This window comes from Vitis vinifera, chromosome 8 (assembly GCF_030704535.1).
Source record: "Vitis vinifera cultivar Pinot Noir 40024 chromosome 8, ASM3070453v1".
NCBI classification, from domain to species: domain Eukaryota; kingdom Viridiplantae; phylum Streptophyta; class Magnoliopsida; order Vitales; family Vitaceae; genus Vitis; species Vitis vinifera.
The window spans coordinates 15,686,565-15,710,700 of record NC_081812.1 but is presented as its reverse complement, the minus strand read 5'-3'; the positions used below and the strand labels follow the sequence as shown (position 1 = coordinate 15,710,700).

Sequence of the window (24,136 nt, the reverse complement as noted above, 5' to 3'; positions counted from 1 at the left end):
GTAAAATAATTTAATATGATAACTTAAAATTAAAAATGACTATAAGTATTAAGTCAAAATAATTCATTTATTCTTAATTCTATTTTTTTATTTTATTTATCTACGTATAATGAAATATATTTAACAATCATGACCCCATATATATTATTCATTTTTTATAAGAAATATTTTAAATTTGTCCTATATAGCTAAAATACTTTAAATGTAGATATTTTATGAATAAATTTATTATTTAAAATTAATATAAAAATTTGAGTTAAAATCAATGACATTATATTAGTTAAAATTTAAAAAGGGTAAATATAATAATTTAATGATTTAAAATAAATTTTAAGTTAATGTTACTAAACAATATTAACACTTAAAAAAAAAATAAGTAATAAGTTTTAAGCAATAATTTAAAAACAATTTCACTTAAGTCACTAAATAATAACGGTGTTTGTTTGTTTTTTTTTTGTTAAATATAAAAAAAGTTAATATATTTTACTTTATTAATTTAGTTAAAAATAACTTTTTGATACTAATCAATATAATTAAATAGAACTTATTGATAATCAATTTATTTTAATTATATTAATTGATATTAACAAATTACTTTTAAGTTAATAAAAAAGGTCAAATATTTTAACTACTTCTATTTAGTAAAAAAAAAAAACACCAAACACTGAGTAGACTCTTTTTTTTTTACCAAGGACATTTGTTTTCTACTTACTATTATTTATTGCATTTTATGGGGCATTATCTTGACTTTTTTGCCACCGCTTGATGACTATGGGGGTAAGCTAGATATTTTCATTTGGGGGACTGGGGGACGACCTCTACAAGTGAGCAAGTTGCATGGGACGCGTAGCAAAGGACGTTGCCACCTTGGCATGGTGGTGGTTAGGATGGAGACGTCTTTGAACGGGGAGGAGTAGAGTTGGTGGAGGCTTGGACGGGAAGCAAGAACAAAGGGGTGAATTGGATGATATAAGAGAGTGATTCGAGAGAGTGACGGGGTGGTGAGGAACAAGGTAGAGGGAGAGACGAAGAGTAAAACAAAGAGAACAGTGAGAGAAAAGAAGGTGGTGAGCTGAGTGAGGCGCGTTTCAAAGAAGAAGATTCAAAGAGGTTGAGTTGAGTAGAGGAAGTTAGCTTGAAGTCAAACAAACTCCTACTTAAGGAGAGCATTGCTTGCACGTTATTATTCGCTGCTAAGGTACGCTCTCGCTTGTACTTTGTTTATTTATTTTCCATGTATAATTGACTTGCGTGTATGATTATTTATTGGTATTAATTGATTTATTTGTTAATCGTCACATTTGCCTCGCTTTATTTAGTAAAGACCTATTTTTAGGGACTTATAGGGGTATTACAATATTTTATCATATCTTCCCAATAGCTAATCTGACCCTTGAAATCAAACTCGATTTTTGTAAACATGTTTTTTTTTCCAAATAAGGAATCACATTTAGATTTTTTTTTTTATTATTTTGTTTTACCTTTAAAAATAAAATAAAAGTAAGTGACGAACTCCAAGTATTTTATAATAAAAAAAAATCACATTTTTCATCAAATAAAAAGCGAGTTTACCATGGAAACGCATAATGAAAAATTGGAGATCCACACACCGGTTAATTAGGTTTTTAATCATTAAATGATTTTAGCCTAAGAAATAACTATGGCACATCACTAAGTAAAGGAAGATGAGTTTTAACCCCTCTAAATAAATTGACAAATGGCAATAACTCATCCCATACATGATAAATTTATTACACATAATACTATAGATTAAAATTAAAGATTTTATATTGGTTATGATTAATTTTTTATTTTAATATTATTAAAGGATGTTTAATATTACTTTTTGTTGAAAAGCATGACATCAAATCCTATAAATTTGGCTTTTTGGGAAAATTAATTATTCAAACATTGTATAAAAAAAAATGTTCTTCCTTGGCTCCACGATCTTCCAAAGGATGCCAAGAACAAATACAAGTGCATACGTAGTCATAAAGTGAACGCCCCCACGAAAATATTCAATCCTTGTAATATATTGGCCAGGTTTAGCACGGGGGCACAAAATCCTGCTAAATCGGAGGTCAAGCTACAGATTTATTTATTCAGAGCAGTGACATATGCACACAAACAAACTCTGCATCGGCAATTAACAGTATCGGCTGCAACAGCTGATCTTCCCTTCTGTTCTGTTAGAGGATCCAAAGGCCCTGATTTCCTTAAATAATGGACTACTAAACTTTAGACCCTGTCGGTGGTCGGCCACGTTGCCTATTACCCACGACAAAGTCTCCACCTGTTACTTGTTCCACTTGTTTTCGTGCTTAGGAATTACAATCCATCTTCTCCACTCAATAGAGTAGGCACGATGGAGTTAAGTGGCCAATCATACCCACATTATTAAATGTATGTAGAGCCGGTGCGGAATTGAAAAAAATGCAAAATTGGAGTTGGATTTCCGCTCTAAGTGGGTTGATTTGATCCAATTCCACAAAATAAGAAATAAGGGAACGATTTATGTATGTAGGGTATGAAGCAAGGAATCTGAAATTGGAGGGCAGGGGTGATGTGACAAGCACCGACGAAAGTGAGTGAAAATTGAAAAGCATGAGCCACGAGCTTCCACCCAAGACGAGGCTAGGGCCGTAGGAGTAGTAGCTTTATTGTTAATGTTGGGTGTGGTGAGTGGCGACCACTGACCACTTTCTTCCCCGGTGTCGAATCTCATTTCATTTTTAATTGGAGGGAGCATGCGGTGCGACCAGGATGAATTATGAATCTTCAATAATCATAGTGTCACCCACATCCAGGTGGCTCGGACCCGACGCCCGCACTCACCTCACCAGTCACCACCCCTTTACTTAATTCCTCTTTTTCCCGCATATTCGCCTCATCAATATCATATCACTTGCGTATACGGTATACACATGTTTTATTTACTTTCACTTAATAATACTGTTTTTCTTTTTTCCTTAAAGGCAAACAACACCATCCGACAATCCCGGCAGATCCAGAAAACAATAGCAGCCACCACTAGTTTTCAACTTTCTATGGCAACGTGGCAGAAAAAGAACCGGCGGCATTCTGCACCCAGACCAACACCACTTTTGATCAGATCATATGCCTTCTTACGTTGTCGAGTACCGCAATGGTCATGTGTATAAATTTCCCATTTTTATCTCCAAATATTGACTTGTTAAGCACAGAAGCCCGCACTAATTAATCTCGACTATGCTTCCAAAAATCTTTGTTATGTGAGATTTGATTCCTACTCGGACTTAGCTTTCAACATGAGATGTTGCTTTCACTTTTCCTCCTTTTTCCCCCCTCCCCCTTTCTTTTAATCTTTTTTTTATTTACTCTGTGATACGAGTAGGATCGCAAATGGCAGCGATCTCAATCAAGGCTGTATTCGCAAATGGCAGCGATCTCAATCAAGGCTGTATGTGGGTTGGTTGAATTATTGAGTTGAAACCCAGAAAATTCTCCCCTCTTCCCTGCTTTTATTGACTTTTTAATTATGAATCTCATTCAAACTCCTATAAAAAAAAGTATAAGCGCTTTTTCATTTCTACTTTTGTTTTCAAGATAAATGAATCTGTCTTAAAAAAAAAAAAATTCTATTTCTATTTTCTCCTCTATGCTTATCCTGATCCTGTATTTCTCTGATCGTACAAAAACCAGAGGCAACCTCCACCAGTCTTGACCGATGAGGGAGCAGCAAGGAAGCTTCCCGTCCATGTAAGTTAGCAAGGGAGGTAGCTTCTGTTGGATTTTTGGACGCAAACCAGGGAGGTATCAGGTATTGTCCCACTGGACTCAACAATTAAAAAATATATTACCCAATCCATCATAGGTATATATATATGTATACACATATATGTGCGGACTGAGGAGACACATGAATCCAAGGCCAAGCCAATATTCAATTCTCAATAATGATAAAAAGGACTACTTAACGCGGTCCCCTTCCCACCGCCCGCCTCCCACCAATGTCCACCTAAGAAAGAAACTACTTGGAAAATGTCTTTGAAGAAACTAATAATCTTCAGTCACAGAAACGCCTGGAGGTGATTCCTGAGTGACGTAGCCCATTAAGGGAAAGCCAAAAATGATCTGATTTGAGATACAAATGAGTGTTTCTAACCATTAAAGAAAATTTCAATAGCCCAACTTTTGCCTTCAAGTTTTCTACTCATACATAATGTAGCAAGTGTCGGGTAAGTGTTTATCCTAGTAAGACTGCACTTTTACCTTGCTGATTGCTGAGAGATGGGGATTTGTAGCTAAACTTGTTTCTTTTTTATAAAGTTAAAGCAAAGCCTATCATGCACTTTACTAAAAGATAGATCCTGCATTGAGCCTTACCCTTGTTCGGTTTTTTACCCTTCTGTCTAATTAATTCTTAATAAACTTTTAGTATATATGTAATGTATTCATCTTGGTCAAGTGGATCTAAACCATGAGAATTCATTGGTTGAGAATAGATAATGTTTACATGAAAGACAGTGGATTGTTATAAATAATATCATAATTTATTCTGATCTTATAAGGAGTGCTTATCTATTTGATTTCGTATCATAGAATACCATATTTCCATTATATATATAAATCTTATATTTATTAAAAAATTGTTTTTTTTTTTTTAATGTTGTATGACTTTTAAATATAGAGAATTCATCTTATACATCACGTGAGTATTATCTATTCCGATCATGATCAACTATGAAGCCATGATTACATCAGCAAAACCAAGGAAGCCATGACTGAATTAGGTCAATAAAATAAGACCCCATTATGAGTAAGCAGTAAGGTTAAGTGTACTAGCAAAAAGTAAGAATTATCTCATTTAATATGCTGATAATTGAAGCAACCTTATTCCTTGGCATGCTGGCCTTGATCTAGATGCAGCAATATTTTAGTAGGGGAAAATCGAGATCTTTGCTTACATGTATCCAAAACACAGGTTCAAGAATCGATTACCCATCACCACACTATAAAAAGTAAGCCCACTTTTCATTATATTAGGGATTTTTAGGGTGTGTTCAGTGTTGGTAAGGCCCCTTTGATGATAGGAGTAATAGTTTCCACACCCACCACCCACCACCCATGGGACGTCAACTGGGGGTAGCACTTTTCCTTTTTTTTTTTCCTCTTTTGGAGTTGTGAGGGAGCTCTTTCCCACGATTTTTAATTATTTTAAAATTGGTGTGGAGGAAAAAGAACAATAAATGATATTTTATTCGAAAAGAAAGAATAAGATTTCCCCAAACAGTCCACTTATACAAATGTTTCGACCAAATCGATATACTTTATGCAAGTACTCCCAATTTCATAAATATAACATTAAATAAACTCATAATTTATGATTTATCAGATATGGTATGAAATACGATAAAAAAGAAAATAACATGTCCTAATGATGAATTGTGATTCCTAAGATAGGATACGAGATATATTATTGGATTTTTATTTTTATTTTTATCTTTTTTTTTTTATAAAATATATCATTTCTAAATAAGATGAAACACTGTATATCATAAATTTATTTATTTATTTATGTTACTTATTCTTCAAAATAAATTTTTTATTATAAAATTAAATTATGATTAATTTTTTTAAAAAAATATTGCCAAATAATATTAATATATATAAAAAATATTAGAATTCAATATAATTTTTATTTTAAATATTGAAGCATATTAAATATTTTAATTTATTTTTTATTTATTTTAAAAATTAAATATAAACAAAATATAATAATATCTTATCAAATATATTACCTTATAATATCATATCATTAAATTTAATATTTAATAATAAATCAAGGTCTCTTGCAATCATTCTTGATCTCCAATATCTGATTTGTTTTTTGAGACTGGATTTAGTACAGGGCCAAGGGTCCTCTGTACCAAACAACTGATTGGTTTTGAGTAAAATGAGATGTTGAGCAGGGTAAACTCCTCCATCATTCGACCATTCAGGAGGTTTGTGCACCAAAGACATACAACAGTTCATGCACGCAATAATTAATTCTGTTTAAACAAAAATGAAAAATAAAATTAATAATAATAAAATACAAAAATATAAAATTAAAATAATAAAATATCTTGTTATCTTTTCGAGATTCATTGCACCATCAATAACTACCCTCTAGTTTTTTTTTCCTTATTTTTTTGGCAGACTTTTTTAGCATTTGACACTCTGGATTTTGTTAGTGAAGAAAGTGACACATTGAATAAAGATGTGCCTAACCTCTCCCACAAGTTATTCACGTTGTTTCAAAGTAATAACAAGTTATTCAAGTTGTTTCAAATAGTAAATAATAAAAAGATGAATGGTTTTCAAAACTTATGATATTTTTTTTATAATAAAAGTCTATTTGAAAATTAGAATGTTTTAAAATAATTTTCTATATTTTTAAATATTTTTCATCTATAATATTTTATTTTTAATTATTTTTCATATTTATATAAATTAAAAAAAACTTTTACTTATAATATTTTATTTTCAATAATTTTTTTTAAAATATTTTGTTTTTGATACTTTATGAACTTGTTTCATAGTATGATTTAAAAATAATTTTTATTTAAAAAATAAAAAATTATTTAAAATATGGTTTAATATTATTTGATTTTTATTATCTGAAAATAAATTTTAAAAATAAAACAAAATAAACAAAAATGTTTAAAATTAAGTAAGATTTGTTTTTTTTTTTTTATTGATTTTTAAAAGCAAAAGAAAAGTGAAACTTATTTTTAAAACTATCCTTAGAAAAACATGCCCCACCAACCCAATATTTCTCCAAATCAATCTTTTGTGAGTGATTGAGAATACTACCAAATCCATTTGAATTTATTTTTTCTTTCTCTATATTGAATATTCATATTTATTGAAAGAGAGACTTGTTGAACGTTGAATAATTAAGAAAAATAATACCCAATAAAATAAAAAATTATGGATATTTGGTAATAAAAACTAAAAAGGGAGTGATATGATTGGAGGAGAAGGAGTAATAGGGAGAGTGATAGATCAGCTGATAAAGGTGTGATCAGATTATTAGAATTAAGAAGTGGGGAGAGGATAGGACAATACAGTGGCGGCACTTTCATTGACTGCACCGTTACCGTTAAGTGACGGCAACCCCACTTTGGTGGTGGGAGGGACGTTTTTATCTGGTGCAGGGCTCTTCTATGGTGGTCTGGTTTTAAACGGCACTCCCCTACCTCTCTGTTTTTCTCCCACACACAAAACACCCAACTCCACTGCTCTGTTTGTTTGGTTTGACGGAAACCACACAGAGAGGAAAAAAGGCGATGGTGAAGATGAGGATTATTACGCCCTCTGCACATCCCTCCTCTTGGGGATTCCAACTAGCTTCTCCCAAAAGGTACTCCCTTTGAAGATCCCTTTGATTTGGTTCTTCTTCTAGGGTCGGGGTTTTGAGGATTGGTTTTTTTTTTTTCCTTTTTGTTTTCTCGAGAAATTTGTAATTTTGATGGATTTGATGGTTCTGATTCTGTGTTTTCCACCTGTGTTTGGAGGATTCCAGGGCCTGGGGTTGGATATAGTCTTCCTTTAGCGTTTTCTTACGTCTCTTTCTCTCTCTCCGTAGGTAGAGATTGAAGAGATTTTTTTCCCCTTATTTTATTTTTATTTTTTTGTTTAGGGTTTTATCCACAAATTTATTTTTTTTCCTTTTTCTAATTAAGATAGGGTTGGATTTTTGTTGATTTTAATTTTCTCTATATATAGGTAAAAATCAAAGATATTTAATGATTTGACTTACAAATATCTCTCATCAAAGTTTTAGGTTATATTGGTCTGGTGATTTTGTGGGTCTTGAATCTTGACTTGTTTATTTGATCTTAATGTGGGTGTGGGGGCATATTCAAATTTGATATAGAAAGCTAGGGTTTTGATGGAGTGGGGTTATTGTGGGGATTGATTTGAAGAAGTTGGTTATATAGGTTGTTTTGTTGAATTCTTTTGGATGAAAATTCCAAACCCCCCAGAAATAGTAACCCCAATCACAAAGGAGATGAGGTGAAATGGGAGATTCACTTCTCACTGCCCTTTCAATGGAGAATCATCATCCATCCACACTCTTATCCATGGATTCAAGTGCTTCATCGCACGAAGACCTGGATTTAGAGATGAATCGACAAATCATACTTACTCGCCCACCCGATATTAATTTACCTCTGTCGGCAGAGCGCAGCCCGCCCCCACCGCCGTGGAATTCTGACCAGTGTGACATTTTAGAAGTGGGGCTTGCGCCTCAAATTTATGAGACTGAGAGCTTCCTTACTATCCCTAAGGCCGGTAGGAAATGTGCCAAACGGGTAGATTGCATATGGGGTGCTTGGTTTTTCTTCAGTTTCTACTTTAAGCCTGCTTTGAATGAGAAGTCCAAGGCAAAGATTATTAGGGACAGCAATGGAGTGTCTGGGTTTGATAAATCCGATCTCAAGCTTGAAGTTTTTATGGTTCAGCATGATATGGAGAACATGTACATGTGGGTTTTCAAGGAAAGGCCTGAGAATGCATTGGGTAAGATGCAGCTGAGGAGTTACATGAATGGGCATTCTCGCCAAGGAGAGCGGTTGTTTCCTTTTAGTGTTGATAAGGGGTTTGTTCGGTCTCATAGGATGCAACGCAAGCATTATAGGGGATTATCTAATCCTCAGTGTGTTCATGGGATCGAAGTTGTTCCATCTCCAAATCTCATTGGTGTTGATGAAGAAGAGAGGAAAAGGTGGATGGAACTCACAGGCAGGGATATGAACTTTTCAATCCCACCTGAGGCTAGTGATTTCAGTTCATGGAGGAACCTTCCCAACACAGACTTTGAGCTTGAAAGGCCACCTCCTCCGGTGAAGAGTAACTCGAATTCCCATTCAAAGAAATTGTTGAATGGGTCTGGGCTGAATTTGTCAACACAGCCATCCAACCACAGCAATGGTGATGGAATGGACTTATCACCTGTTAGCAGCAAGAGGAGGAAGGACTTCTTCCCGCACGGGAACGATGATGATTGTTATTTGGCTGTTAATCCTCCTTCTGATCGAGTTCAAGATATGGAGATTCACCCGAATGAGCCACCCTGGTTGAATGATTTTAGTGGGGTTATGAGGAATGTTTATGGGCCTGTCACAGCTGCAAAAACAATTTATGAGGATGTAGAGGGTTATTTGATCATTATCAGCTTGCCCTTTGTGGATCTTCAGAGGGTGAAAGTATCTTGGAGGAATACTCTCACCCATGGTATCATAAAAGTGTCTTGTGTGAGCACATCTCGCAGGCCATTTATCAAGAGACATGACAGAACTTTCAAGCTTACAGATCCATCATCCGAGCATTGCCCTCCAGGGGAGTTCATCAGAGAAATCCCACTCTCAACCCGAATTCCCGAAGATGCTAACATTGAAGCATATTATGATGGGCCTGGAACAACGCTTGAGATTTTGGTGCCAAAACTCCGTGTGGGGCCAGAAGAACATGAGGTTCGTGTTTGCCTTCGTCCTCACCTTGCTGCCAATGAGCTGATGCTGACTTGAGGAAGGGGCATTAATTAGGAAATTGTACGGGTGGTGGTGCCAAGGTTGGTGCTTTTGTTTACTAACCTTGTATCGTACTATGTAATCTATGAAATGAAATGTGTGTCTCACATTTTTATCTTACTGTAATTTTTGCTCAGCAATTGCTATGGTTTTTGCTCCCATGCATACACTTAGGTTTTTCCTGTAATGAATTTTTTTTTTTTTTTGAACTTATTATTTATTCTACTGGCTTATGTTTAGCTGTTTTGAGTTCAGGGCTGTAGTTTATATTTTGAATTGAGCCTCTTATGGATGTGGGGTCTCATGTTTTATGGGAGTATGTGCAACTGTTTTTCTCTTATATTTGTTGATACTGTATATCGAAATTGTTCCTATTTCCCAGTATCTGGCCTTGGGTTTCATGCGTGTATAGAAGCTACCAGCTTCTTCAATTCTCAATGGGAATATCTTAATTCTTAACTGAGAACAGGTTATTCATTTTTAAGCCGTACAGTGTTGGTTCTCCTATGCTATGAGAGGGAAAGCTGCCAAGAGTGGATCCATAGGTGATCAAAATGTTGTGGTTGCAGGAGGGAACAAGTAGTGAGCAGCTCCATCACATGATCCTGAAGAGAAAAAGTTGGGTGAAAAGTGATTTGACATGTTGAGACAAAGCACCATCCGACATATGTATGCGTTATCTTATTTTATTCCTGAACCATGATATGTCTCTCAGCAGGCGTGCCCACAACCTATTTGAGCCAACGGCATTAGCCGCTTTGAAACGTTATCTGAAGGGACTGTTGGATGATATTTAGACTGAAAAGAGCTATATAAGCATTTCGCTTTTTCATTTCCTATTTTTCTAGCGTGGAACTGGAGGCTGAGTCAAGGTTTGTCTTTTGTGGAGTGCAAGTGGGTGCGGTGAGACTTGAGACTTGAGAGGCCCCCATTCTAGGTCGGCAACTTTTATGATAATGTGTCAAGGATGGCGTCTGGTTGACTGGTTTTCCCTTTCTTTTGTGTGGAACTGATCTCACCTTTTATTATTATTATTTTTAAAATGTTTGACGCCTAACTAACCACTGCAGTGCACACGGAGAGATGAGAGAAGCTAAGAGTATCTATCATCACTTGCGGAGACGGAAAATTATGGGGCCCTTCTGGTTTTGTTGTAGGTCTAGCGAAAAAGATTGGTATTAGTAATACACTGGCAAACTTGGAAATCTTCAAGTATGTTCCCTATTCTTAGATGCTTTTTGTTGGCTCTGAAAATGCCTGTAGGATATCCCTGCCCTTACAGATTAGATTTGTGCAGTTCAATTCAACTGCTACGAAGAAAATCAACGTAAATTTCAAGGGCAGAAGGGTTTGAGAGATGAATGTCTGAGGGAACAAGAGATGTAATTTTCGTCAAAGACAGTGGGTGAGGTTGAGGTAAGATCCCAGGAAGGCAACCGCTCAAGAGGATGAAAAATGGTCAATTTTCCTACTTGTTCATTATATCAGCGTTTGCATAAAACCCCCAAAACTGGTGAACATTATTGGTTATTCAGCCTCCATGGCCTTACTGGTTTTGCATTTGGAAGCCCAAGTGAGCACTTTCTCCAGTCTCTACCAGTTAACAATTCAAAGATCTGACCAAAGCCGCTGAGTACAGCTTTCTGGCAACGAGCTGGGGCTTGCTTGCTTAGCAAATGGACTACAGCGTATCTTTCTTAGCAACAGAAAAATTATGACTAAACATGCACACCTGGTATCTACGTGTTTTCCTAGCTAATTGGGGGACTGCATCATGATTTCCTGCTAATAAAGCCTAATTGCATTGTCATAAAACGATGCATTGCATCCAAGGGGCTTATTTCATGGAATGTCCTTCCCTGTAATCTTCTTAAAATCCATATTCCCGCTTCATTCAAGAGATAGGGTCAGAAGAAGGCTTAAAAAAGAGCTGCAAATCCATATTACATTACAATGTGTTGGAGAGGACACTACTGAGAACATGACACACTTTGGTCTGGCTATTAAAGAAATTTGTAATAACTTCATAGCCAAAAATGACAATATAAGCTTGAAATTTAAAAATAAATCAAAAGAGAAAAAAAAGGGGGCCACAATCCAAAAGTTTAATCCACTTCCTCAATCTTGGGACCAGCACCACTTCCGCCAGCTGAGGGACCATCTTCATCCATTCCCCCGCCCATGTCAGGTCCTCCAGCACCCTGGTACATCTTTGCTATGATGGGGTTGCAGATGCTTTCCAGCTCCTTCATCTTGTCCTCAAATTCATCCGCCTCCGCCAGCTGGTTGTTATCCAGCCACTGGATGGCTTGCTCAATGGCATCCTCAATCTTCTTCTTATCAGCTGGGGGGAGCTTGGCTCCAATCTTCTCATCCTTCACTGTGTTCCTCATGTTGTAAGCATAATTTTCCAAAGCATTTTTAGCATCCACCTTCTTCTTGTGCTCTTCATCCTCTGACTTATACTTCTCAGCCTCTTGTACCATCTTCTCAATCTCCTCCTTCGACAGTCTTCCCTTGTCATTGGTAATAGTGATCTTGTTCTTCTGACCAGTGGTTTTGTCCTCAGCAGATACATTCAGGATACCATTGGCATCAATATCAAAGCAGACTGTGATCTGAGGAACACCCCTGGGAGCTGGAGGAATGCCAGAGAGCTCAAACTTACCAAGCAAGTTGTTGTCTCTGGTCCTCGTTCTCTCTCCTTCATACACTTGGATCAATACACCAGGCTGGTTGTCAGAGAAAGTGGAGAAGACTTGCTCTTTCTTTGTGGGAATGGTAGTGTTCCTGGGAATCAGCACAGTCATGACACCGCCAGCAGTTTCCAACCCAAGGGAGAGAGGGGTAACATCCAGCAGCAGAAGGTCCTGAACCTTATCATTGCCCTCACCACTTAAAATGGCAGCTTGGACGGCAGCACCATAGGCAACAGCCTCATCAGGGTTGATGCTCTTGCAAAGTTCCTTCCCATTGAAGAAGTCCTGTAAAAGCTGCTGGACTTTGGGAATTCTGGTAGACCCACCGACTAGGACAACGTCATGAACACTGCTCTTGTCCATTTTTGCATCCCTTAGACACTTCTCAACGGGCTCCATACATTTCCTGAAGAGGTCCATGTTAAGCTCCTCGAATCTGGCACGGGTAATGGTGGTGTAGAAATCAACGCCTTCATACAAAGAATCAATTTCAATGGTGGTCTGGGCAGTGGATGAGAGGGTCCTCTTAGCTCTCTCGCATGCAGTTCTCAATCTCCTGAGAGCCCTGGGGTTGCCACTAATGTCCTTCTTGTGCTTCCTCTTGAACTCCTGAACAAAGTGGTTGACCATTCTGTTATCAAAATCTTCACCTCCAAGGTGGGTGTCTCCTGCTGTAGCTTTCACTTCAAAGATACCCTCCTCAATGGTGAGAAGAGAGACATCAAAAGTACCCCCGCCAAGATCAAAGATCAAGACATTCTTCTCACCAACACTGGTGGCCTTCTTGTCAAGACCATAGGCAATGGCAGCAGCAGTGGGCTCATTGATGATACGCATCACATTGAGACCAGCAATGACACCAGCATCCTTGGTAGCTTGACGCTGAGAATCATTGAAATAGGCAGGGACAGTGACCACAGCATTTTTCACAGCAGAACCCAAGTAGGCCTCAGCAATCTCACGCATCTTCATTAGAACCATGGAAGAAATTTCCTCTGCAGCAAACTGCTTCTCCTCGCCCTTGTAGTTAACTACAATCATGGGCTTGTCACCCGGTCCAGCAACAACCTTGAATGGCCACAACTTGATGTCACTCTGGACAGTCGCATCACTGAATCTTCTACCAATCAACCTCTTTGCGTCTGCATAAGAGCAATACAAGAATAAAAACAAAGCCCAATTAATAAATACAGCATGCTAAGATCCAAACATGTAAACTCACTAACAATTCCAATTCAATCAAGAGTTGTTCACGCTGATGGGTCGTATAACAAAAAATTATATAACAAATGAATAGTCTCCGGTGAGTTCTCTCAAAAACATTAGCAAATAAATTTCAACAGCAATAACATATTTCACTCTCCAAGCATATTACAAAGGGTTTACTAATAACTCATGCAAAAATCATTAAGGCCCATCAGGAAGCTCGTGGAACCTTTTCATATAGGGTATTTTCACCAGAAACAGAGAGGATTTATACAGATTTTGGCCCGAAGTTTACCTCCGAACCAGAGGTCAAAATTCAATTTATGTCCACTCTAATCAACCACGTTCGAATTTTTTAAGCAAAATGCATCATATTTTTTTAAACCCAAATCGCTCGTCTAGAAATGGTAGTGGAAGGAAAGAAAAGGAAACTTTTCCCAACAAACTATTTTTCATTAAAACAAACAGATCCATCTGAAATTCAATTGAAACCTAACAAATCACATGTAGACATCCACAGCAACACGATTATCAAGCAAAATACGCATTTCAATGAAACCGACTTAAATAAGAACTCAAATTAAAAAAAAAAAAATCCAATTCCAAAAACATAATCGTGGATCTAAACTATAAAAACATGATCACAATCAGAAACAAATTTAGAGCTGCATTACAGATTCAAAAGTGAAAACCATAATTCCGAATGAGAGAAGTAGGATCTTACCAAAGACGGTGTTAATGGGGTTCATGGCGACCTGGTTCTTAGCTGCATCACCGACCAACCTCTCGGTATCAGTGAACGCAACATAAGACGGCGTCGTCCTGTTTCCTTGATCGTTCGCAATGATCTCAACACGATCATGTTGCCACACTCCCACGCACGAGTAGGTCGTGCCGAGATCGATTCCGATCGCCGGACCCTCACCTTTTCCAGCCATTACTGCCTTTATACAATGGTGTCAGAATAAACGCCAAATAGAAATTCTAAGATCTCAAAAACACAGACTCTGCAGCGCTAGGGTTTAGAAAATTGTTCATGGATGAAGGAAAAGAGAGAGAGAGTATATATCATTGGTTGTGGCGTTCGAGAATGTTCGAATTCAAAGATTCGCAGCCGTCCGATTTTGGAAAATGGACGGCGCAGAATTGTTTCTATATTTTCACACAAGACCTTGCTTTTGCGGTTCTTTTCCCGCTTCTCGTCGTTTCGAGAAATTTCCATACGGTTGTAGAAAAAATACTGTGTATGCTTCCTATACTTTCTTTACAGTGATCGATTAATCTAGACCGTCCATCAGCCATCTGAAAAACCAACGCCGAGAATATTCTAAAAGCAGGCGGAGTTTTTATTCGTTTCTTCACACATGATACACCCTACAAGGATTCTGTCGTCGATACAAACTTTATAGTCGTTGCAGAAGATTCTAATAATAAATTTCTTCCCAATTACTTCTTAGAATCATATCATCTAAAGATTTTACTAGAATTAGCATTATCTTTGACCACATCTACAATTATTTTCCCAATTTTAATGCAGTGAAAGCTCATTTTGTAACGTTTGGTATACCTTCCTATTCTATATTTTCAAAATGTAGCTTATGATTTTTCAAATATTTGAAAATTAGTAGTAAAGATGGGAAAATATTTGAAGGTGTGCGTTGAAAAGTTGAGGATTGCAGCCGACTTAAAGGGCCGACCCCTACCCAATGTGGATGCGGGTGTGACCAGCGCCTCATCCAATCGAAGAAGACAGTCAATGGCATCCATGTTAGTGGGCCCATCGCCCTCCCTCATATTCATACATGGCGATTGACGATAAAGTCGCTCCTGACCACCATCATCGCATGTGCCCACTGGGCCCTCGCTGCTCTCACCGAGTCTACCCGCCCCGAATCCACCTCTCCACCCAATTATGATTTTTTCTTTCTTTTTAGTTTTTTTCGTCTGTGTATGATGTTTCGGATCGGGTCAATCTTGTGGGAGTGGATACAGTATCCAAACGCGCGGGTCTCGATGCTGCCACCTGGAGTCCAGATGCGAACCGCAGTCGGCTACAAAAGGCGCGACCCACCTCACCCTCCACCCTTTCTCTGTCTCTCTGCGCTCGCTAAGCATTCTGCACCCTAACCTCGTCTCTCGGCCTCCTATCTGAGGCGAGTGCTCTCTCTCCTCTGCTATGGCCTCAACCACCCAAGCATGCCTTCTCCTTCAAAAGCAGCTCAGAGGTTTGATCTTAATTGATTTTCTTACTTCTTTCTTTTTCGTTTTTTTGTCGGGTTTGGTTTGTCTGATGTTTGGTTGTTTATGTGATTCAGATCTTTGCAAAAGACCGGTGGACGGCTTCTCGGCAGGGCTGGTTGATGAGAGCAATGTGTTTGAATGGAGCGTCTCCATTATTGGACCTCCTGATACCCTTTAGTGAGTCTGCTTTCCGATTTGGTTTTAAAGTTTGGATCTTTTTCTAACATCTTGTATGCATGATGATTCTGCGTTGGGATTCATTTACTCTTTTCTGTCTTTGAGATTGCGTTGGTCCCGATTGCTGTTCCTTCTCTTTGGTTTTGATTTACTGGGTCTGTGTTTGTTGTTGGCTTGGGGTTTTGTAGCTTTTATCATGATTCATATGTGTGCTTGTGCGTTTCTTTTTGTTGGGTCGTAGGTTGGTTCCTCTCAAGTGATATTGCTGTCTGGCCTGACCAGTACCCCTCTAATCTTTCCATGTCTGCTCTAAGAAGAGATGAATAACAATAGTCCCATGTGACCTTCAATAATCTAGATTTGGATGATTTTAATCATTTGATTTTGCTCAAATCTTTGAAATAATTGCACACTAACCGGGCTCATTTCAACTTGATATTCTAGATGAAAATCATTATATGATGGGCTGTGATCATTTCTTGCTGCCAAGGTGGTAAGGAGGCAGTGGGCATCCACAATTACGAGACTATTGTTTTGTCAAAGCCGAGTGCGTGCATGTGTCTTTGGTGTGTTTATTTTGTTCATTTTCTGTCACAGTCACTGCCTTTTCCTTTCATTTGCTTAATGCAGGGATGATTTCTGAATCTATGTTTTCCTCAATTCCATGATTTATCTGTTAAATTCTTCAGCAGTGTTGGATAAGAAGCTGTATCTGATTTGTAGATACTGGGGTGATTTACATTTTACATGAGATTGCTGTTTTCACAAAATTGATGCTCCTATTAATGCCAAATGTGCCATTGTTGCTCTCTTTTGTACTGACAAATTGTCTACTTGCAGCGATGGGGGCTTTTTCAATGCTATTATGAGTTTTCCACCCAATTATCCCAACAGTCCTCCATCAGTGAGGTTTACCTCGGATATGTGGCATCCTAATGGTTAACTTCTTATGCCTCTCATATACATATATATATATGAATTTCTCATTGGAGCACTCTCTGATGCTAATTGTACCTACTTCTTAAACTGCAGTTTATCCTGATGGACGAGTTTGCATATCAATTTTACATCCTCCTGGTGAGGACCCAAATGGCTATGAGCTTGCAAGTGAGCGTTGGACACCTGTCCACACGGTACATACAATCTGAACTTCCTTCAATGACTATTTCTTGCTCCTCTGTGAGCATTTATATTCACTGCCTTGGGGTCGATCAATCTGTTGTACATGCTTCTTAATTTACTCTTCCTCTTTCTTGCACTCCATTGCTATAGCATTGACTGCAGGGGATAACTTATTGCTTCTGTCACAATGACGGTTGCCCTATTTTATGAGATAACCATTTATTTGGTTACCATGTTATAACATGATAAGCCATTCATGATGGGTGAGAGAACAATACATTCTAATTCTAATATGTTTGTCTTGATGTTATGAAAGCTTCAACAGCCATGATGAGTTGCTATTTGGATGAGGTGTCTTTACATGAAAAAAATGTGATAAATCTTCCTAGAATTACCCAAACACATCAAAGTAAAGAATTAGGGAGATTTTGTGATAAGTTGTGAGATTATTGTCATTCAATAACAACATACTCATGAGGTAGCGAAGTTACTTGCAAAGGTTTATCTTTTGTTTCAATTGTAAAAGTCTCTCCCAATTTTAGTTCATTTGCATGATCCCTTATTTAAGTTAGTGTCACATAATACCACAAGTACTTGGGAATATCATTGCATGTCTTTAATTTCCTTGGGTTGATTAGACTTTATTTTTAAAGCAGTCTTGGAGTGAAAATTTAAGAGTTATTTTTGTGTATTTTTTTAGTTAATCATATTGTTTTTGAGAAAGCTGCAAAAGGAAAGTGCTTTTCAATTGTAGCTGAACTTCCAACAGCCGAAAAGGTTTGGATGGATAAGGTTTGGCTAACTGTGTTGGTGAATTTCCAACAGCCGAAAAGGTTGGTTTCTCAAAATCCTTCCGTTTAGCCCACTTTGTTGGTGAATGTCCAACAGTTGAAAATATTGGGTTTTCAAAATGTTGCTCATGTTTCTCCCAAAAAAAGTATTAAAGATGAGGTATCATCATGCGGTGGTATAGAGTATGCTATATTGTTATTAATAATGTAAGACCGTTTCAGTTTTTCAAATTATTTAATTGGTACATTTTAGGAGTGATAAAATGATTAGTGTTGGTTGGTCAGTTGTTATCATTTAGGATGTATTATCACAAACTTAAAAATAAGTTATATCTATTAATTCATTTAGAAATAAGTTATTCTTAACTTAAATTTTAATAAAATGAATGATCATAGAAGCTTATTCCTTTTAATTCTATTGGAGGAAGGTTCCCTCAAAGTAACGGTTATTATTTTTTTTCTATAATTTCCTATTTTGGTAAATTTGACAGAATTGGCTCACAAAGGGCATAAGATGATCAACTTATCTAAGTTGCACATAACAACTTGGTATTAGGGCTAGACATGAAAGACCCATGCATTTTTTGGGTTGAGACAAAAAGAAGATCTCAAGCGTCCGAGTAGGACAAGATATTGAAGAGAAGTATGGCCATATCAGTTCCTCAATCAAACACAACAAACATGGAGGAGATAACTATCTTACCTAATAGAGAGCCTCTACATGAAAAATCAAAGCCCTATACCAAATAGTAATAAGTTGACTAGATGAATCAAGGGAGAGAAGAGGTAAGATACTTTATTGCAGTGTGAAAGAATGTTGATGTGGTGCAAAAAGGAGTGGTTTTGGAAGATTTGCCTATTGCCATCAAGTTTTTTTTTTAATTTTAAAGTAGACAAATTTTAGAGTGGAGAATTGTTATGGATACTGTCGATGATAATTTTCAAATTATCTAGATCATATGTTTTAAGAGTGGTCGGTTGATTAGTTTTGGTTGGTTAGTTTGCTATCTTTTAGGAGTGACATTATTTTAAAATTTATTAGCATAAGGTGGAATTTGGTAAAATTTAATACTTATTACTTAATGAGTTAAGTCGACTTTGAGTTAAATTATTCATAAGCTTTTGACTTAAAATTCATTAATTAATTTGTATTTTAAATATTTAGGTTATTTGGTAAAATTTACTCTTTTTTTTTTTTTTCTAAATTATCAAATTGACATATTTACCCTCATTAATTTTAACTAATATTTACTTTCATTAATTTTAATTAATATTTACCTTCATTAATATTAAGTAATAAATTTGTTTGTTAAACATTCATATTAAAAGTATTATACACACAAAATAATTATAAAATATTCACTATAAAAAGTGGAATCATAGATGTGAAAGAGACTTTCACTAGATGTATGCAAATAGGGCAAAAAGGATTTACGATTTAGAATAAGTAAATTATTTTACTTAATATTTATTTATTCATTGTTATAGACAAAGATAGAGTATATTTATAGCGCTTAACAAAAAGGCATGCAAAAGTGTGCATATTGTATACAAAGGTGTCAAAAGGTCAAACAAAGCTACTTGATGACACAAAACATGCTTAATCCTCTTAATGTTTAAAGTTATTTTTAAGTTTAAGGTATGACATTAAGTTATTTTACCAAATATACTTAATTTACTTAATAACTTAAATTGAGTTATCCAATCATATGAAGTCATTAAGTCAGTTTACCGAACACTCTCTAAGGGGGTGTTTGGTAAATCTTAATACTTATTACTTAATGACTAAAGTTGACTTTTAATTAAAATATACTTAAGTTGTTGAATTAAAATTTGGTACTTAATTGTTACTTTAAGTGTTGAGGTTGTTTGATAAAATTAACTTAAAATTTATTCTAAATCATCAAATTGACATATTTATCCTCATAAATTATTACTAGAGCAAGGGAGGTTAAGTAACAATAAAGGTCATGGAGTAGCAAAAGAGATTGTGGATGTAACTAAGGTAAAAGGGTAAAAAAATAAAATGAAAATATGGACTTAAGAATAAGTTAATTTTACTTATTACTTAAAGTTGGTTTTTACTTTAAGTCATATCATTAAATTATTTTACCAAGCATACTTAATTTATTTAATGACTTAAATTAAGTTATTAAGTTATTTTAAGTTTTTAAGTTGGTTTATCAAACACCCATTAAGTTTGATAATTAAGTGTTCCTGAAATCAAAGAAGTTTACTCCATTTAGTTTTATTGAAAGAAGGTTCCCTCTAGGTAACCTTTATCCCTTTTCTGAAAAAGAATTCTTTTTCCTTTTTAATCAAATTTGACAAAATTAAACTACAAAAGGCATAGGAATGTCAACTTGTCCAACTTGCATGCAACACATATTTAGCATTAGGGGAAGCTGCCAAGTCAATCATTGTTTCTAATAGTATGTTCATTTCACACCAAGATGGGAAGCAGGAATTAGCACAGAGGTCATAATTTTGGTGGTGAATTAAAGTTGAGAATGGGAGATTAACTCCATTTAATAGAAGAAAATGTCTTCCTTAAAAAACATAATAAAAATCAAAAGCCAAAAGAAGAGAACGCAGGAAGAAGGGGAGGGGAGCAGGGGGCAGGTTGGTTTCTGGTTTGGGGTTGGGGCGTGGGGTTAATAATTTTGGTGGTAAGAGTGAGTAAAAGTTGAGAATGTGAAATTAACACCATCTAAGAGAATAAAATGTCTTTGTTTAGAAGACAAAAAATAAAATATAAAAAATGTAAAAGGTAGAGAGAAAGAAAGAGACCTTGGAGGTAGGAGTTATAGTTTTGATGCATGCTGCTCAGTCAATTATTGTTTCTAATAGTATGTATGTTCATGTCATACCAAGATGGAGGTAGTAGTTAGCATGGAGGTCATAGTTCTGTGGTGATTAAAGGTTCAGAGTATGAGATTAACACCATATAAGAGAAAGAATAAAATATCTTCCAATAAAATATAGATAGTTGGCATATCAGAAAAAGATACTGTATATTATTTGGCATACTGACATCACTTTTGATTCCCTTTTGGTATTTGCTTTTTGACTTTTATTACTGGGATGGTTTCACATGCAGGTTGAAAGCATAGTTTTGAGTATCATATCAATGCTTTCAAGTCCAAATGATGAATCTCCTGCAAATATTGAAGCTGCTGTAAGTTAAATTCTGACTCGTTACCTCATCTAGTATTAGTTTGGGGATTCCATTCTTCTTATTAACATTAATCTAACATTAATTTTGCTCTCCACATGTACACACACAACTACAAATTGGAATACAGTATATATTTTTGCCTGGATTCTTAGTTGAGTGATTGAATCTCCTTAGCTGAGCTAGACAATGTTTAGACAACTCAGAAGAATACATTTTATTTTTCCAATATATCGGTAAATTTCATGTGGTAATTAACATGGTGTGCAGGGAGATTACTCAAATTTATGGAAACTTCTATTTGGGTAGAAAAATTTTTCTTTAAATCTCTCCATGGTATAACCAACCAAGCAAGCAATGTGTAATTAATGGTTAGTTTTGATAAACAGAGACCAATTAGTGACAATATTGTTTGCATTTTCTGAAGTAAATGTCCTAAATTTTTTCCTGTGAAAAAATGTATTTTCTTTTAAATTTATTTCTCTTTCATTAGTTTACATGTCTCCCATCTGTTAGTTTATATAATGGAAAATCATTGCAATTGGCTCTATTTTTTGTATTAATCTTTAGTTTTCTGTGTGCATTTATTTGTATGTAGAATAGACAGTAGTTGTAATTTGTCAATAACTTGCCATGCACATTTTTCTGCTGCAAAGAGCTATACTTTTGAAATTACTGTGTGTGTATCTGTGGTCAGTTTGGATTACCCCTTGCTTATTAGTCGGTGGAATATGACAACTGTAGCAATTTGTCAAATGTCATTCTTCATATCTTTCACGTTGCCAAATGCCAATATTTGAATGTGAATTTAAAGTTGCAAGTCAGGACCAAGGGGAGGTTTATTCAGTCTCGACAGGGATATATACCATTTAAACTCTGATCTCTGATGGTTTCTGCCATGAGATGAATTTCAAGTGATAAAAATGGCCATGGTTTTAATACTCAAATATGTAAACTGGCAACAAAAATGAGCATAGCAGGCCATCTTAAACTGAAGGCAATTTAAATTATATACTCAGAATCTTTGTGTGGCTCTGTAGAGCATCTCTTTGGATTATAACACAGAACCTTGACTAATATTCTAAATGATAATGGCGTGCTTCTATTTGTACAATTGCAGAAAGAATGGAGAGAGAAGAGAGACGAATTCAAGAAGAAAGTCAGCCGTTGTGTGAGGAAGTCACAAGAGATGTTATGATTCATCACTACTGTCTCTGCTAGTGCCGGTAACCTCCTTGTTCGTGGGAATTTTCATAGTTGTAGCAAGGGAGGTCTGCCTAGTCATCAGGTGATGCACAATGTTCAGAGTTTGAGGTTATATACCCATCTCTCACCCTCCTCTTTTGCTTGTCAATGGATACATCAAGTTGTAGCAACTATTATATCCTTTTTTTTATCAGCAGAGTTATCTATTAGTCATAACTTGTGCTGGCTGTATTGAAACAGGTTTCATTAGCATTTGGGCAAACTGGCTGACTTCTTGGGTTCACAATCTGGTTTCTGAAACTTGTGATTTCTCTTTTTTGTTGCTTGGGTCAAGTTTGGGATTTCACCCGCTTTTCTATTTAAGAAATGCTATGCCGAGCTGATTTACATATTTACACTGCATGTTTGGTATCAATGAATACGCCTTTGTTTTTTCTTTCTATGGACTCTTCATCGTTCTAAGCATCTGATTTGTCTTTTTTTTTTTTTTTTTTTGTTTCGCCATCCTCTGTTGACATCCAAATCACCTCTGTTGCTTAATCACTGAGGAGTGATGACAACCATTGCATTGCAGAACAAAAATGAAAAAATGAAAACCAGATTATTAGTCTACAAAGATGCATAGATCGGTCATGGAAACTGCCCCCATTCACTTATGCTTTTCCTCAAATATAGGCTGATGAGTCCAACCAGGGGTCCATTGGCACGGGAAATGATCTGCAATGACCCTTTTATGGTTTCATCATATTGCCCTGAGACTCTTACCGACACAAATTTCTGCAATAGTGAAAGATGTGGCTACTGTCTATAATTGGGCAATTGTTGATAAGGATGAATTAGTCTTGTGGCAGCACAGGGTGTGTGATTGCATGAGTTGATTGGAACGCTGGTTTCTCTTGTTGAAACCTGTGATGAAAAACATGGTTCGTAGTTGGATTATGGACTGATCATCTGGTTCCATCTAGGAGAGAACTTTCAGAATGCCGTTTCTGGTTGCTGATTATTATCACGCATGATCATAGACCCTTGTTTATTGGATTGTTTTTCCCCATAGTTGGTGTAGGCCGCGAATGTAATATGAGTAGGGGTTGTAGTAGCTAGGGTGGGGATCGGTTGGGATGGGTGAGATTAATTAGTTAGGACCGCCTCGGCTTGTGGATAGCCACGATATCGGAACACAGGGGCCAAGGTCTTGTTTAAAAATTGTTATTTACAGCGGTTCTCCGGGACAAAAGCTAAGGAAAATGTGTTTGATGATCTGATTATAGAAAATGGGATGTTTTTTAAAAATTATTTTTTAATTATTTTTACCTGTTCTCTTTTTTCTCCTTTTCTTTTTTTCTTTTTTTATTTTATGATTGTTTTTAAAATATTGTATGAAGATGGAGAATGGTTGAAAATAGAACATTATAAATACAAATTATTTTTAAAAAAATATTTAAAATATAGAAAATAGGTTAAAAACATATGGACTTTGTTTGGAAAGTGCTTTCGAAGATGATTTGAAACAATCATTTTTTAAATTGTTTTTTAATGTTTTGTAAAATGAACATTTATTGGAAACCTAAAATATATTTAATCTATTTTATAAGTTTTTAAATATGTTTTAAAAGTAATTTTTATATTTAATATTTTATTTTCAATCATATTCTATATTTTTGGAATAATTATTTTTTTAAAATAAAAATTATTTTTGTTTTTCTCTTTCTTTTTATGGGGAACAAAAAAAGTGTTCAAAAAAATTGTTACCAAACATTTCTGCAAGATGCATTATAGGTAGTTTTTCAATTTTTTAAAAATGCTTTCTAGATTTTATTGAACACTTGATTTTTACTTCAAAAACACTTTATATGTTGGAAGTGTTTTGCAAGGATATTGTCAAAACGGGTTCTTTCATCTCATGAAATGAAATTACGAATGTAGTTTTGTAGTTGTTGTGGAAACTTTGCTGGAAATGCA

At 35.7% G+C, this 24,136-nt stretch overlaps 3 protein-coding genes and 2 long non-coding RNA genes across 7 annotated transcripts; 4 read left to right on the top strand and 1 right to left on the bottom strand.

Annotated features, from left to right (window-relative positions):
* The first annotated feature begins 1,835 nt into the window (after nt 1-1,835).
* Nucleotides 1,836-3,304, top strand: LOC109123007 (uncharacterized). Its single transcript, XR_002030618.2, has 2 exons — nt 1,836-2,678; nt 2,976-3,304. It is a non-coding gene; the product is annotated as an uncharacterized LOC109123007 (long non-coding RNA).
* A 3,699-nt stretch (nt 3,305-7,003) lies between these two features.
* LOC132254176 (uncharacterized) lies at nt 7,004-10,392 on the top strand. The gene is made up of 2 exons (XR_009466421.1): nt 7,004-7,387; nt 10,046-10,392. It is a non-coding gene; the product is annotated as an uncharacterized LOC132254176 (long non-coding RNA).
* On the top strand, nt 7,386-9,680 carry LOC100254432 (uncharacterized). Its single transcript, XM_059739108.1, has one exon. It carries the CDS (start codon nt 8,049-8,051, stop codon nt 9,555-9,557), a length of 1,509 nt encoding a protein of 502 aa, XP_059595091.1. The 5' UTR covers nt 7,386-8,048; the 3' UTR covers nt 9,558-9,680.
* Nucleotides 10,393-11,479: 1,087 nt separating the features above from the next.
* On the bottom strand, nt 11,480-14,836 carry LOC100259551 (heat shock cognate 70 kDa protein 1-like). The gene is made up of 2 exons (XM_002263563.4): nt 14,190-14,836; nt 11,480-13,401 (listed from the first exon to the last, which is right to left on the bottom strand). The coding sequence occupies exons 1-2, from the start codon at nt 14,401-14,403 to the stop codon at nt 11,666-11,668; spliced, it is 1,950 nt and encodes a 649-aa protein (XP_002263599.1). The 5' UTR covers nt 14,404-14,836; the 3' UTR covers nt 11,480-11,665.
* A 309-nt stretch (nt 14,837-15,145) lies between these two features.
* LOC100264959 (ubiquitin-conjugating enzyme E2 13) lies at nt 15,146-22,617 on the top strand. 3 transcript variants are annotated; one of them, XR_786520.3, is made up of 7 exons: nt 15,146-15,690; nt 15,781-15,883; nt 16,724-16,821; nt 16,916-17,016; nt 20,897-20,974; nt 22,092-22,259; nt 22,418-22,617. XR_786520.3 is itself a non-coding variant. In XM_002263467.4 (6 exons), exons 1-6 carry the CDS (start codon nt 15,642-15,644, stop codon nt 22,167-22,169), a joined length of 507 nt encoding a protein of 168 aa, XP_002263503.1. In that variant the 5' UTR covers nt 15,146-15,641; the 3' UTR covers nt 22,170-22,617. The 3 variants fall into 3 exon arrangements, 1 of the variants encoding a protein (XP_002263503.1); XR_786521.3 differs by having other exon boundaries at nt 22,092-22,285; XM_002263467.4 differs by having other exon boundaries at nt 22,092-22,617.
* Nucleotides 22,618-24,136: the final 1,519 nt, after the last annotated feature.

Bases quoted from the DNA above. Each gene is read 5' to 3' on its own strand.
- LOC100254432 (XM_059739108.1), top strand. From the start codon at position 8,049: ATGGGAGATTCACTTCTCACTGCCCTTTCAATGGAGAATCATCATCCA.
- LOC100259551 (XM_002263563.4), bottom strand. From the start codon at position 14,403: ATGGCTGGAAAAGGTGAGGGTCCGGCGATCGGAATCGATCTCGGCACG. The intron at 13,402-14,189 runs GTAAGATCCTAC...GCTCTTATGCAG, and splicing joins CCCCATTAACACCGTCTTTG to ACGCAAAGAGGTTGATTGGT.
- LOC100264959 (XM_002263467.4), top strand. From the start codon at position 15,642: ATGGCCTCAACCACCCAAGCATGCCTTCTCCTTCAAAAGCAGCTCAGA. The intron at 16,822-16,915 runs GTTAACTTCTTA...CTTAAACTGCAG, and splicing joins GGATATGTGGCATCCTAATG to TTTATCCTGATGGACGAGTT. The intron at 20,975-22,091 runs GTAAGTTAAATT...GTACAATTGCAG, and splicing joins CTGCAAATATTGAAGCTGCT to AAAGAATGGAGAGAGAAGAG.